Source organism: Leptonychotes weddellii, chromosome 16 (assembly GCF_054177405.1).
Source record: "Leptonychotes weddellii isolate Sample4059 chromosome 16, ASM5417740v2, whole genome shotgun sequence".
Classification (NCBI taxonomy): Eukaryota; Metazoa; Chordata; class Mammalia; order Carnivora; family Phocidae; genus Leptonychotes; species Leptonychotes weddellii.
The window spans coordinates 45,359,149-45,373,985 of record NC_138384.1 but is presented as its reverse complement, the minus strand read 5'-3'; the positions used below and the strand labels follow the sequence as shown (position 1 = coordinate 45,373,985).

The window sequence follows — 14,837 nt, the reverse complement described above, 5'->3', positions numbered from 1 at the left end:
CTCCCCCGGGATGTGGCCGTAGCGCTCCTCCATCCAGTCGTTCAGGTGGTAGTTCCGCCACGGGATCCTGCTGGCCGTGGCGCCGTGCAGGACCGGGAGGCTGATTCGGAAGATGGGGGCCAGCGTGCTGTGCATCTCGGCCGGGATGAAGGCCGGCCGCCCGTTCATCTTGGCCAGGGCGTACAGGGTGGCGTACTCCCCCATCTGGTTCCCCAGGCGGCCTTTGGCGTTGATGGTGAACATGCCCCCCGGCGGCAGGTGACTGGGGAGCAGGACCACGCGGCCTGGGTAGGCCCAGGGGGTGGGCACCAGGGCCAGGCGGTGATGGGAGTGGAAGACGGTGGACACCACCAAGAGGATGAAGAGGAAGTAGATGGTGGAGAAGGAAGGGCAAGTGGCCTGGAATCCCATGATGGCTGGGGGGAGGAGAGAGGACACAGTCAGGAGTGACAGCTAGGGGCACCTGAGTCTTGTTCACCCCGAAATCATTCGTTCCCGCACTCAACTCCTCCAAGCAAGGCTAGGGGCGTCCAGTGTGTCCTGACCCACTTTCTGCTCTCCCTCTACCTGCGGTTTCCCTGAGGCTGCAGCTCAGGAGTCTCGTGGGCAGAAGGAAGCGCTGGGTGGCAGGACACCCACTCCTCACGCTCTGCCTTCTGTCCTGCCCCCCATCCAGGCGCCCCATCTCTCCTTCTGCCAGCCCCCTTAAATGGCAGGGTTCTGTGGGCCTTGCCTCAGCTCGCCTCCTCCTCCAATATTCCAGGGCTCCTCCCTTTAGTAATCTGACCCTTTGGGAAATCTGAACACTCCTGGGCCCTCCTCAAATGTCTTGTTCAATGTGGGTCCCCGGCGAGGTCGACTGGCTCTTCCACAGGAGGGCTAGGTAGGACATTACCCTCCCTCCACTGGGGGGTCCAAGAAATGCCCTGCCCGCCGCTTTAGTTGCCAAAGAATGAGCCCCTCTTCTCCCTGGGCTGGTGACAGCTCTGTCCCAATCCTTATCACGCTGCCGGCTCAGCTCTGGTCCTGCCTGGGGCCGGCCAGGTCCCAAAGCCAGAGCAGGTGAGCTGAGCAGGTACTGGAGCCTGGGCTACTGGGGAAGCAGCAGCCGCTCGGGACAAAGCTACCCACCGCCCAGGGCCACCCCCATGGTGTGTGACCTGTGCGGTTGCCCACGGCCTGTACTCACAAGGACCTACGCTTTACTCAGCTGGCTCAGTCAGTAGAGCAGGCGGCTCTTGATGTCGGGGTTGTGAGTTTGAGCCGCATGTTGGGGACAGAGTTTACTTTTAAAAAATAAGGGGGGGGCTGCACTTGGCTTAATGCTCTGCTCTCACCAGCTAGAAATTATCAATACATCAGAATAAGACACCCCATGTTTTCATCTCGGGCTCTGCGAATCCGGCAGCCCGTCCTCTGCCACCCGCTGTCCTTGAGTCTCAAGAGCTCCCTCTCCTGGCTTTCTGTCACCAAAGTCTCAGAAACACAGCGCATCACGGCTGTGGCACTGCCCCAGCACTGACTCGCCCCATCCGCGATTCCTTGCCGGCCACCTTCCTACAGAGTGGTGGCCAACCCCCAGCTGAACTGAACTCTTTTGGGGACAAAATGTGGCCTGACGTGACCTGCGGCTACTTGGAGACCTGACTTAATGTGATGCCCGTGTGTTCTGCTGCAGAAACGATACCGTTCGATTATGGGATGCTGCCCAGACCCCGCACCCCGCCACGGGGCCGACGCACACATTCTGAACCACATCTGGTCCACAGATGTTCAGGAATGAGACTGTGGGCCTGTCTTCGCTCATTTAGACCTCATGCTCTCCTGTGAGGAAGGCGCATTGTTAGGCTTATTTAACAGATGAGCCTGCTAAGGCCCAGAGAGGTTAAGAAATCTGCCTTAGGTCACACAGCTAGGAAAGAGGGGCGCGTGGATTTGAACCCCGGGCACTGTGGCTCAGCAATCTGTGCCCTCCATTGCTGTCCTGGATTTTTCGAGGCTTCCTGAGGGAGAGCACTCAGATGCACAATCTCCGTCCAGTTATACGGGGAGTACGACTTGCCCTGACTCGTGGGGCCTCTGTTATTTCTGGGCCACCGAGGTAGGGATGAAAGATCTCTGGAAGCCCAGAGCTGTGGGTCCCACCCTGCTGAGCCACCACAGAGCTGTGCCCCAGGGAGGTCCTGCCTCCCCTCTGGGGCACTGTGAGGGTGAAAGTGCCCAATAGTTGAGGAACTCCTCCAAAAAAAAAAAAAAAAAAAAGTCTCCTTCCCAATTTGGAGAATTCTTTCCTCTCAGCTCCGGCGGCTTCTGCCCTTCCCCCAACACCACCCCCCAAGGCACCTTCAGGGGTGCTAATCGCCTCAAGCAGCTCAGGCTGTGAAAAACAAATGAGGAAGAAAGCTTCCCTCCAGGTCAACATTAGCTTAAGAAACTTCTTGTCCTGGGGACAGGAGGAAAATAAAGCAAGACCTAAGCCTTCTAAAATTTTCTCTGGCCATTCCCTCTGCCCTGGTCACTCCTGCCTTGATGATGCCCGGGTGGCTTGCCCTCACCACTTTCAGGTCTCAGACCAAATGTCCCCTCCAGACCCCCGCCCCTGCCCCCACTTCCCTGCTTGCTTTTGCTCTGAAGGGCCTGTCGCCTTCTGGCTCTTCTCTCAAACAGAATTACTTATTACTTTTCTGTAGCGCTCTCTCTAGATTGTAAACCTGACAAGGGGGGGGTGTGTGTGTGTCGTGGACAAGTTTACCCTGTTGCTTACACCGCCTGTCCCCGGAACCGGTATGCCTCCTCAGATTTGGGGGTGTCTCCGCCCCCAACCCCTTTCTCTTGCAGCCAACTCCTCCCCACAGCCTAATTTGAAACGCGATGTCCCTGTCCCGACTCCTGCCCAGGCTCGGCCCTCCACAGTGGTGCAGGGGGGTCCCCCGGAACCAGAATCACAGACTGTCCTGGCTGTGCCCTCCCGACCCCCAGGACAGGCTCCCGCCAGCAGGGGGGCCCCCAAATCCCCGTCAGGGTCAGGTCCACGCAGCGCCTCAATAAGCACATGCAAAGCCCTAGGCTCCCGAGACCGTTGCTCTCCTCAGTGGGAGGGGGTGGAAAGCGTTATTTTTCTAGTCAGAATCAGTGGGTCCGTAATGGTTGACAGCCACATTGGCATGAAAACTTCGTCACTGAAGTGTTGAGGCCTCGCAGGAAACTGGCCACGGGGACGTTGGCTTTGAGCTCTGTCCCTGTCTCCCTCGGGGTCCCTGCTCTCTCCCTCCAACGTGGGACGAGGGAGGCCCAGGGATTCAGCCTCCTCACTTCCTTCCCCACCGTCTTAGAAAGCCGCCCGATTCTTTGGGGTTCCCGGTGGCCGCCCAGATCCTTCCAAAAGGCAAGTGACTCACCTTAATGCTCAGTTTACCCACAGCTGACAGAAGGGTCCAGAAGGGAGGGGGTCCCGCCGCCTGGCAGGTCAGCCCCTTCCCTTCCCGATGGACCGCACCACCACGTGGTGGGCTGAGCCCAGCCGGCCTACCGCCTGCCTGCCTGCTGTGGGGAGTCGGTGGGGCAGGGGTCTGAGTGTCAGTGCAGTGGGGACCCCAGACCCGGGAAGCCCGTGGGGCCGCTGTCCCATCCTACCTGCCTTGAGCCTCCTCGGCCAGCATGCTCGGGGCTGCCCAGTTCCAGGCCCCCCTGGGGCGACATCCCTCACGTCCCACACAGTCCTGGGTGGCACGGCTGGCTGGGGTCCCTGCGGGGAGAGCGTGGCTGTGGTTGGCGAGGGGACTGGGGCGGGGGTGGGGGTGGGGGTGGGGGGGGAGCGGTGGTGGTGTTGGATTCTGCGGGCTCTGCTCTGAGCTCCCGCCCAGAACCCCCACTAGCCTGAGGCCTGACAACAGCCACTCAGCGCTCACTCCTGAGAGCCCACGCCGCCGCCAAGCTCCTGCGGGAGGGAAGAACACGTGAGGAGCTAACTGCAGGGCACACGCTCTTCTTGGGTGCAGGTTTGGCCAACATTAGGGGCAAAGGGTGGGGTGCGTGCAAAAAAGCCAGGGAAGAGGAGCCTGGGTCCCAGATGGACCCCCTCACGGCCCAGGCGTGGGGGCCTAACGATGGGTCTGGTGGGAGCACAGCTAGACTCTGCTCCTTAAAGGGGGGTGGGAGTGGGCTCTGGCTCCCAGAGGGGTAGGGGCTAAGGGCTGGACATCTGGGTTCCCAGATGGGCAGGGGCCGGCTTCTGGATCCTCCAGGAACACCGGGGGACTCGCGGCCTGGCTGTCCAAGGTGCTAAGGGCCAGAAAATGGTACCCCGTGAACCACCCAGGCAAGAAAGGAGAGGTAGGAGATGGGGGCTCGGTCCTTAACAAGGCTGGCGCTAAGGGACAGGGCAAATGCCCGGGGCCGCAAGTGCACAAAATGGCGCCAGGCTCATTGGGCGGGGCGGAGGGTGATGCCCAAAATCCGGGGCCCAGGGAGGTTGTCTCTGCACGCGGCAACCGCAGTGGGGACACTGAGGGCTGTGAAATCAGGCTGGGGGCGTTTGTGACCCCAGCTGCACCCCCAGATGCCCCACAGACTCCCAGCCGGGAGCAAGCCAGGGGCGTGGACAGTGGGGCCCAGAAAAGGCTCCAAGGCCCCCAAACCTGAGGAAGTTCCTCAGTAGGGGCTGCCAGCCCTGGAAGGGGAAGATGGGGGGAGGAGGACTTTCAGCAGTAAGTCCTTCCTAGCCCCTGCCATCCCGGGGTCTGGACTTCAGGCCCCCCTCGGACACCCTGGCATCTGGCCCTGCCCTGCCCTGCCTCTCTTTTCTGCCCCCACCCTCGCCGGCACCTGCCACCCCCCACATCTGTTCCCCTTTCTAATCTGGGGACCTTAGGGTGGGTAGAGAATGCGGGGGTTCCGCTCTCCTGACCCTGAGGCCTAGGATGGCAGGCGGGAGTGGGGAGGGCTGAGATTATCAGAAAGTCCTCCGAAACTTAAGGACAGGGTCCTCCCACCCTGAATTCTAAGGGGGACTCAGGCATCTGCTTTCCTAACCCCCCTCTCCAGCTCCAGAGTGACCCAGGCTTCTAGTCCCCGCATGACCCCCTCCGGTTCCTTAGCACAGTTCTCTGGGCTTTGCACCCGGGTGGGAAAGGGTTAAGGCTGGGTGGAGGCTGGGGGTGGGTGGCAGCGGAGGAGGCTGCTGGGTTGTTTGGCGATAATCCCCCTCCGTGCCCTGGGTGTGGAGAACAAGGTTAGGGCCCCACGTGGGAAAGGGCCTCTGCTCTGATCCTCGTGGGCCAGGGGCCTGGCCTCCCGCTTCTGATGCTCCGCAAGCCCCTCCCCCGCTTCCCCTCCCCGCCTCCCCACCGACCAGGCTAGCAAGGCTCTCTGTTCTCCTCTTGCTCCCTGGGGGTGTCTCTGAGCCCCCAGGTCTGTCTCATCTGCCTGTCTGTCTGTCCTGGCCCCAGGGACCCTGGGACTCCATTCCCGCCCCCCCGCCCCAACTCCCTGTGGATCTGGGTGTCCAGCCGCTATCTGTCTGGGCCTTCCAGCCTCCCCTTATGTTCAGTCCTCTCTCCTCATGGTTCCTTCTCTGCACCTGGCCCTTCCCTTCGACTTGGGTCCCCTCCTCTCCGTCTGTCTCTGCTGTCCATGCCTCTGTCCCTTTCTCTATTTCTTTGTCTCTGCTCTTCTTCATCTGTCTCTAAGTCCCCCTCCCCGCTGTGGTCTGTCTAGGTTTCTCCATCTGTCCCCACCCCTTGCCCTCTCCCCAGGGCCCCCACCCCTCGACACTGACGAGAGCTCTGGGGTGTTAAGCTTCGGATTAGTTCAGGCAAAATTCTCAATTTTGCTTGCGTTCTTTTCCCTTTGGGTTATGTAAACAGTAATTCTCCCCAGATGGAACTATTTTCCTCGCTTAGAAGCAGCCGGGGAGGGGGCTTGGGCAGGGCTGGGGGTGGAATGCCAGGGGTTCCTCAGAGAGCCTGGGGGCGGGGACCGGGGTGGTGGCTGACCCATGAGGGCAGCCCGAGGCCCTCAGCCCGATCACTCCTCTCCTCTCCAGGTACTTGCTCTGCTAGGACCATGCCTGTGACCTTTGCCCTCTTGCTCCTCCTGAGCCAGGCCACCACCGCAGACCCATGTTACCATCCAGGTGGCCGCCCCCGCTTCTGCCTCCCACCAGTGACCCGGCTGGCTGGCATGGCGGCCTCCTGTCCCCAGGCCTGTGCCCTCTCCCTGGGGGCGGACCTCAGCCCCCGGGCCGCCTGCAATGGCAGTCTAACCCTGGCCCTGGGTGGCCCCTTCCTCCTGACGTCCATCAGCCTGCGCTTCTGCACCCCAGGATCCCCAGCCCTGGTCCTGTCTGCCGCCTGGGCCACCGGAGGTCCCTGGAGATCGCTGTGGCGCAGACCCGCCTGGCCTGGGGCCTTGGGGGGCCCCGAGAAGGTGACCTTCCGAGCCCCACCGGGCCCTAAATCCAGCGTGGTGGTCAGTCACCTCCGCATGGAGTTCGGGGGCCGGGCGGGGCTGGCGGCGGCTGGAGTGAGGGGCCGCTGCCAATGCCACGGCCACGCAGCCCGCTGTGCCGCCCGCGCCCGGCCCCCCCAATGTCGCTGTCGCCACCACACCACCGGCCCCGGGTGCGAGAGCTGCCGCCCGTCCCATCGAGACTGGCCCTGGCGGCCTGCCACGCCCTGGCACCCCCACCCTTGCCTGCGTGAGTCCTGGGTCCCCCTCTTCCTGCCCTCACCCACCCCCAGCCCGGCCCCCGGCCGACCCTCCAGCAGATGGTCCCTGGTCCCCACGGGCAGGGTGCTCTCTCCCTCCCTAGGGCGCCTTGCTCCTCGCTTCACCCCCACTGTTCCTGAGCTGGTTCCCTCTCTTCCCCTCCCCCACAGCCTCCCACCTGCACTCCACCTGCCTGCCCCAGTCCCTGCTGCCCGCCCCCCACATCCAGGCTCTGCCCCACACGCCATCAGATGCTGGTACGAATAACATTTCCTGCGTGAGCGTGGGGAGCAAGGCAGCAGGACCTCCCGACGCAACAGACCCTCCACACGGGGGACGTATTTACTCACTAAGTACACATGTACCGATCACCTGCTATGTACCAGGCGGGTTTTAGCATCAGGTCCGTTTCACAGACGAGGAGACTGAGTCTAGAGGTGAGAAGTCCCTTGCACAAGGACACACAGCTAGTGAGTGGCAGGTCCGAATCTGAGCTCAGGGAGTCCAGCTGGGGGGTGGGGGTGGGAGGGGGTCTTGGCTTGTCCCTGCCAAGCTCCTGTCAGGGGCTGTCACGCTAGGTGCTCTAGGGTGACAGATAGGCACACAGGCTTGGCAGCAAGCCAGCCAGCCACCCTGGGCTCAAATCCCAGCTCCTTTGCTTCCCAGCTGTGTGACCACAGGCAAGTGACTTGACCTCTCTGTGCCTCCACCTCCTCGCCTGTAAAGTGGGGACAGTAACAGCATTTCTTTCACAGGCTGTAGTGAACATCCAATGGGTCGATATGCATGCTTAGAATAAAGCTTAGTGTGGTACCTGGCACTGAAGAAGAGCTTGCTTCGCATCTACCAATGTTATCATTCCCCAGATGAAGAAGGGGGGGGGCCCCCGAGGGGATGCACCACTTGCCTTAAGGCTCAACGCCAGTAAGGGGCAGTGCTGGGACTGGACTGAGGGAGACAGACCTTCCTAGATAATGGGCGATCCACGGGGCCATGGAGCTTAGACCAGTGCTCCCCAGGCCCAGTCCACACCCTCTCCCCTCCACCGTGTTTCCAGACCTGGAGCTTCCAGAGTCTGGGCCCTTCTCCATTGCTCCAGCAGCCCCTCCTCAGAGACAGCCCTCCTTCTTCCACGCCAGCCCGCAGGCCTGGCTAGAGGCTCTGAGTGTGGTACCAGGCCCTGGGAAGTAGCTCTACTCTACCAACAGATAGACACACACACACACAAACACACACACACACCCCTCCTCTCCCTCCACCCTCCAATTCTTTACCCCCTCCCTCCTCTCTTTCTTCCTGCCCTGTCACGCGGAGTAACTTACAGCCCATCCCACCATCCTTGGCTCCCCACTCTGTCCTCATCCCCACCGGGGTCTTCCTAGACCCTCTGTCCCCACCACCTCTGGCCCATTCCCACCAGCCAGATCTGAGGCCCCTGTGGGGTGGGGGCTGGGAGGAGGGGAGACTCACATTGCCTGGGGGTGGGACTTGGTTCATCCTGGGCCTGGGCACGGCCTGGGAGCTGGGAAGGTTGTCCCTCTGAGGATCACCACGTTGCCCCAGGCTGAGCATGGCACTGGCCTCTGAACCTGGGTAAGAAGCCGACAGTGTTGGGATAAAGCAGGGTCTCGGACGGGGTGGGACCAAGTCCTGTGGCAGAGCTGCCGGCTTTATAGGCATGGTGCTCTGAACCCCTTCCCACCACCTGAGTCTTCCAGACGGAAGGTCTGGTCAGAAAGAATCCAAAGCCTGATTCTTCCCACCAATAACCTGAAGAGTACTGCTACCTCTTAAGGCCCACGACAACCCTGGGCGAGAGGGGCTGAGCTCCCCACTGCACAGGAGGAAACCAAGGTTTAGGGAGGCGAGTCGTTCTTCCAAGAACACACAGCTGCCTCGGCGTCCTGACCTTCCCGCTGCTGCCCCTCTGTGTTCCCAGCACCTGTCAGCCCAGGCCTCCCGAACCCCTCGGGAGTCAGAAACTCCTTAAACCTCTCCCAAGAATGGTCCACGAAGCCCCTCCCGCGGCATCTCACTCAGAAACGCTGGCTAGAAACGCAGATGCCTGGGCCCAGCTGAAGGCCTGGGGGTGGGCCCTGGAAGCTGTGTGGTTTCTTCTTAACGTTTCCCAGTAACTGAGAAGTAGTTAAGATTCGAGAGCCGCAGCAGCCTCACCGATCAGCGCTCTGCAGGAACACACGCGCGCACGTAAGCCGCCCAGAATCCTCACGCCAGCCGTGGGCCCTGCTGCAGTCTGGTTGCCAAGAGCACGGACTCTGAAGCCAGAAGCCCTGGGTACTGAGCCTGCCTGGGACTGCCCCTGAGCTGCGTTACTTTGGGCAGATGACATCGCCTCTCTGCCCCCGTTTTCACATCGGTAAGATGCAAGCCTCACGGAGCCGCTCTGAGAAGGAAGCACGCTGAGCCCCGAACGCCTGCTCTGCGTCACAGGCCCTGGGTCGAGCCCTTTATATCCTTTCGGTTTCCCTTCAACCTCACGGAGTGGACACTGTGACTGCCGTCTTACAGAGGAGGAGACCGAGCTACAGAAAGAAGTCACTTGCCCAAGGAGCACAGTGGGGAGCAGACACGCGGGGGGGGGGCGGCTGACCCCACAGCCCTTGCCCCCGGAGTGGCCACTCCTCCCCGAGCCCCCAGTTTCACACAGACGTTCAGGAGGTCCGTCGGGCCCCTCAGGCTCGCCCACTCCAGTCCGGTGCACCCACCTTAAAGATGAGAATGAGGAGGGTCTGGGACCTCTGGGGGGGCAGGGGGGGGCAAGCTGGGGACCGGGAAGGGAAGGCGGGAGTCTGACGCGCCTGCCCCGTCCTGTCTCTAGCCTGCTCCTGCAACCAGCACGCCCGACGCTGCAGGTTCAACTCGGAGCTCTTCCGGCTGTCCGGCGGCCGGAGCGGGGGTGTCTGTGAGCGGTGCCGTCACCACACGGCCGGGCGACACTGTCACTACTGCCAGCCGGGGTTCTGGAGGGACCCCAGCCAGCCCGTCACCAGCCGCAAGGCCTGCAGGGGTGAGTGCGGCCCGAAGCCTGGCCCAGAGGGAAAGGATGCAGGGCCCGACGCCTGGGGCTGGCGGGCGGGGGCGGGACTGGGAAGGAGCCTCTGGGGCCCTGACACCCCGGGTCCCCAGCTCCTCTCCTCATGTAGCCTGCCAGTGTCACCCGATCGGGGCCACGGGGGGCATCTGCAACCAAACCAGCGGGCAGTGCCCCTGCAAGTTAGGGGTCACCGGCCTCACGTGCAACCGCTGTGGTCCCGGCTACCAGCAGAGCCGCTCTCCCCGGATGCCCTGCCAGCGTGAGTGACAAGGGGCGGGGCTGCAAGTCCTAAGTGGGATGGGAAGGGGACATCCCAGCTCTCCAGTGGGCAAGGATGCTGACGGCCGGGTCCCTGGGAGATGGGAGCTAGAGGCTGGAGGTCCGACTCTGGGCCTCTGGGGGAGGTGGGGACTCAAATTCCAGTCTCCTTGGTCTTGGGAAGGAGGAGGCTAGGAGCCTGGACTCCTGAGTCTGAGGGAGGAGGGGGCTGCGGGGGGGGGGGGTCTACAATCCTGGATCTGAAGGAAGAAGGGACTAGGGACCAACTCCAGGTCCTGGGAGGAGGAGGGCAAAGGGCGCTCGCACTCTTGGGCCATAAGGGAATAGACATGGGGTCTGGATGCCTGGATTCCTGTTGGGGTGGCGGCTGCAGGGGAGGGGGCACTAAGGTGAAATTTCTGCTTTGGTCTCTCTCAGGAATTCCAGAGGCAACAACCCCCCTTGCTACTACCCCTGGTGCTTACAGCTCCGGTAAGACAGGCTGGTGTGGAGAACGCTGACAGCAAGAGAGATCAGGGATGGGTTGCTTGGGCCCCCAGGTGGGGATCCAGGGGTGGCCCACTGAGCCAAGTCCCAAGGGGTGGGGCACCCCAGTTGGCCATCATAACGGAATGGGGGGATGGGCAGGGTTGGACGCTGCGGTCCAGGCCTCCGGAACCCACTGCAGACGACCTAACCCTCCCCAGACCCTCAATGTCAAAACTACTGCAATGTCTCGGACACCAGGGTACACATGAGCCTTCGGACGTACTGCCAGCAGGACTACGGTGAGTGCCGGGGAGAAAAATGGCCGGCAGCTACCCAGGTGTTCTGATGACTCGCTCAGACCTTCTCCACCTTCAGCTCTCTCATCTTAAATGGGAAGGGGGACTCTAAAGGACCCTTCCTGATCTAGGACCTAATGGGACAGAAGACAAAGGGGGGCAGGGGCAGTGGAGTGGGGGTGTTCCCTATCTTCCTATGTCTCCTCTTTCCCCATGTTCTTGGCCTCCTTCAGCCGCACATCTTTGAGGGAGAAAGGGGACCTCCTGGGGATGGAAGGACAAAGGGATGCTGGTTGAATGGAGGGTCCTGCCTATCTTAGACACTTTCCGCCTCCCATCAGGGTCCCAAATCCTGAACCGTAGCCCCACTCCCCCAGAGGCTCGGCCCCAAAGTCCCCTAATTCATCAGGTCACACCAGTCCACACCAGCCCCATGACCTCAGGGCCTATGCCCTCAGGTAACTCAGATCTCTTAGATACTCAGGAGTGCAGCCCAGCCCTTGAATCCAGACCAGCCTGTGACTTCCCTCAATGGTATAAGACCCCAGGCCTCTCTTCTCTGAGAATCATCATCTGGCCACTGGTCTAGGACCCGGAAGATGGAAACTTCTCGTCCTGCCTCCCACAGGGATCTTCTGCCCCATAGACTTAGCTTGTGAGCCAGAGTCCTGCCCCCAACACGTCTCACCTCACCCCTTCAGAGAGCACATGTTTCTGAATCACCACCAGTATGACCTCAACCCTCAGGTTCTAGGTTCTGACCTCCTTCTGGCCCCCAGATTCGTCCCAGAGCCCCTCCCTGGGCAATACCCTTTTCCAAGGGCTCTGCTTCTGACATCTTTTGACTCTGCCACATTCAAGACCCTAGACCTGCCTCTTCTGCCTTGTTCCCAGCCACACACACTGTAGCGTCCCCCTAGTCAACCCTCCCCACACTTTAGGTCATTTTGGCATCTAATGCTCCCAGTATAAACCCCAACCAAAGCGTCCCCACATGGCGTGTCCCATGTTCCCAGGCTCCTCTCTCTGTTTGGCCTCCCCTCCACAGGAGGAGCCCTCCATCGTCCCACCCTTCCTGATCACAATCCTGGCATCCCACCTCACACTCCATAAGCCCTGCCCTCCTTGCCTCGACCAAGTCTCCTCCAGCAGGTTCCAGCATTCACGACACAGGGCCAGACCCCCAGACCTCTCACCCTCAAACGTTTAAGGTCTCTCTCCTCCCTGAAGGGCATCCTGGGAGCCCACCCCCGGGTCTTGCCCCCCACCTCCCCACCGTGCTGACCCCGCGTGACGCCAGAGGCTCCCCCAGCCCGGGCCTGACGGCAACGCTCCCCGCAGTTCTCCGCGCGCAGGTGCTGGCGTCGGAGGCGGCGGGCCCGGCGTGGCAGCGGCTGGCTGTGCGCGTGCTGGCCGTGTACAAGCAGCGGGCGCGGCCGGTGCGCCGCGGCGGCCAGGACGCCTGGGTGCCCCGCGCCGACCTGGCCTGCGGCTGCTTGCGCCTGCAGCCCGACACCGACTACCTGCTGCTGGGCAGCGCGGCCGGCCGCCCCGACCCCGCGCGCCTGGTCCTCGACCGCCACGGCCTCGCGCTGCCCTGGAGGCCACGCTGGGCCCGGCCTCTGCGGCGGCTGCAGCTGGAGGAGCGCGCCGGGGGCTGCCGCGGCCTGCGGGCCCCCGCCCCAAGCCCAGGGCCGGAGCACCAGAGCCGAACCTGGGCGCCTCCACTGCCGACGGAGGAATTTGGGAGCGACCGTGAGGTGAGCCTTCCACTTCGACGGCGCGTCCCTTAGCGAGCCAATCAGACGCCGTGGAGCCCCTGACGTCACTGGCACGCGCCAGCACCGTGCAGGCCGAGGGACAACCCCACCCCCCACCCCCACCCCGCAAGGCGGCAAAACGCCAGCAAGACTTTTGGCGTCGGGCCAGGACTTTTGGCCTGTGACCTGGGCGGCTAGTCCCCTAATAAAGTCTTAAATCTTGGGGGAATTTCGGCTACAGCACCCGATATGTGCTGGGAGGGTCTCGGAGAGGCAGATGAAGTAAACCTACGCACCCGAAGGACGGCTGTGCTCCCCGACAAAACGCCTAATCCAGTCGAAGAGCTGGTATGACATCACTGCGTGCTAGTGAGATTTGTGTTGCCTGGCGATTGGCCGGAAGCCAGTGGGAGGGAGGGTGGAGAGAAAAGGCGGGAAATGCGCCGAAGGAAAGGACAGCGGTGCCAGATTTCCAGAAAGTTCCACACTTAGGCACTTTGTGTTCCTGATGGGTCCTAGGATAGTCTCTGAGAAAGGAATAAAGGGACTTGGAGTGAATATCCAAAGAGGGTTCCGACCGAGCTTCATCTGGTCTTGGAAGTGCAGCCTAAACGCTTTCCTGAGAGAATAGCCAATTGGGAGCCACAGAGTGGTATGGCATCACTTGGTGCTGAGCAGAATTCTACTCCCACCCAACAGCTGGGTACCTACAGGCCAGAGGAGTGGAGCTAAAAAAAGCAGTAAGTACTATGGCATGGAAGGTTGTCATGGCCTAGGACCTTCCTTGCCACCCTGACCTCTGCCCCCTGCAGCCGCAATGGACAACACCATTTCAAATTTGGGTGATCTTTGCAGGAGAGTCCCTGAGGGAGTACTTTGAGGGATTCTCAGAGGAAGGGATATGACTTAGGGTCCATTTGGGCCTAGAGAGCAACCCTGTTCCTTCCCCGAGAGGAAAGTGGGCCTCTCCACCAGTGGAGAGTCAGGATGGGCCATGATGTCATAGGGTACTAGAAAGAGAACAGGCCCTCCAGTCAAGGTTCTGCTATGCAACTTATGAGACTGAAAGAGGCAGGAAATAGCTTCCAGGAGGTGACTGTTTAATCCCCAAGCCACCGATAATATCCTGTATCTGGGAAACTTGTCTTTGGCTTCTGCTGGGTCCAGGTTGGGGGCATCTCTGAAGCAGGAGTTAGGAGTCTTTAAGGGATTTCCCTTTTCTTTTCTTTCTTTCTTTCTTTTTTTAGAGATTTTATTTACTTTAGACACAGAGAGAGAGTATGGGGGGAGGGACTGAGGGGGAAGGAGAAGGAGAGAATTTCAAGCAGACTCACGCTGAGTGTGGAGCCTGAGGTGGGGCTCGATCTCATGACCCTGGGATCATGACCTGAGCCGAAACCAAGAGTTGGATGCTCAACCAACTGAGCCATCCAGGCGCCCCTCTTTAAGGGATTTTCTAAGAAGCCTTCTCTGTTCCAGCAAAACTATATTCCTTGTCTTTTTCCATCCTCTCTTTTTTTTTTTTTAAAGATTTTATTTATTTATTTGAGACAGAGAGAATGAGAGAGAGAGAGCACATGAGAGGGGGGAGGGTCAGAGGGAGAAGCAGGCTCCCCGCCGAGCAGGGAGCCCGATGCGGGACTCGATCCAGGGATTCCAGGATCATGACCTGAGCCGAAGGCAGTCGCCTAACCAACTGAGCCACCCAGGCGCCCCCATCCTCTCTTGAAGCCAATTTAGTGGGGCATTTGCCTCCCCCCCGCTCCCCCCACCCCCACATGTCCTGTCCATCAGCAAATCCTTTCATTCAGAATAAAATCCAAAGCCCTTTCCCTGCCCTACAGGGCCCTACATGATCTACTCCCACCATATAACTGACCTTACCTCCTACAACTCCCCCTCATTCGCACCTCTTTAGCCACGCTGATCTCCTTCCTGTTCCTTTAAAAATCAAGCTCACTTGCCCCAGGGCCTTTGCGCTTGCTGTTCTCTCTTCCTGGGATGCACTTCCTCATATAACAGCAAGCTAGTGCCTGCACTTCATTGAGATCTTCCATTAATCAGGTTCAGCTAGCTCTGTTGGAATGATACAATGAAAATTGATTTCTTGGTCGTGTATGTGTCCCAGACAAGTCACTAGGGAATGGTTCTCCACAGAGTCATTCAAGGACTCAGGCTGAGAGACATCTACCATCTTATCACTGCACCAAATGCAACCCATGGCATCTTGATCACTGCAGCAGGGAGAGAGAGAACTGAATGGTCCCATGC

General features: G+C 60.5%; 2 protein-coding genes across 2 annotated transcripts in view; one reads left to right on the top strand and one right to left on the bottom strand.

Annotated features, from left to right (window-relative positions):
• Positions 1–13,186, bottom strand: part of LOC102747703 (galactoside alpha-(1,2)-fucosyltransferase 2-like) — a 13,886-nt gene extending 700 nt beyond the window's left edge. Inside the window, exons 1-2 of the mRNA XM_081807916.1 lie at positions 12,863–13,186; positions 7–416 (exon numbers count right to left, since the gene is read on the bottom strand). Coding sequence (XP_081664042.1) covers positions 7–416; positions 12,863–12,923 — 471 coding nt within the window. The 5' untranslated portion in view covers positions 12,924–13,186. The remainder of the gene's footprint in view (positions 1–6; positions 417–12,862) is intronic.
• Positions 5,990–12,599, top strand: NTN5 (netrin 5). The gene is made up of 6 exons (XM_081807591.1): positions 5,990–6,697; positions 9,548–9,736; positions 9,873–10,022; positions 10,460–10,513; positions 10,729–10,809; positions 12,148–12,599. Exons 1-6 carry the CDS (start codon positions 6,064–6,066, stop codon positions 12,597–12,599), a joined length of 1,560 nt encoding a protein of 519 aa, XP_081663717.1. The 5' UTR covers positions 5,990–6,063.
• Positions 13,187–14,837: the final 1,651 nt, after the last annotated feature.

Excerpts from the sequence above, each read along its gene's own strand:
- NTN5 (XM_081807591.1), top strand. The coding sequence starts at position 6,064 with ATGCCTGTGACCTTTGCCCTCTTGCTCCTCCTGAGCCAGGCCACCACC. Across the intron at positions 10,023-10,459 it reads TCCCCGGATGCCCTGCCAGC|GAATTCCAGAGGCAACAACC; the intron begins GTGAGTGACAAG and ends GGTCTCTCTCAG. Across the intron at positions 10,810-12,147 it reads GTACTGCCAGCAGGACTACG|TTCTCCGCGCGCAGGTGCTG; the intron begins GTGAGTGCCGGG and ends CGCTCCCCGCAG.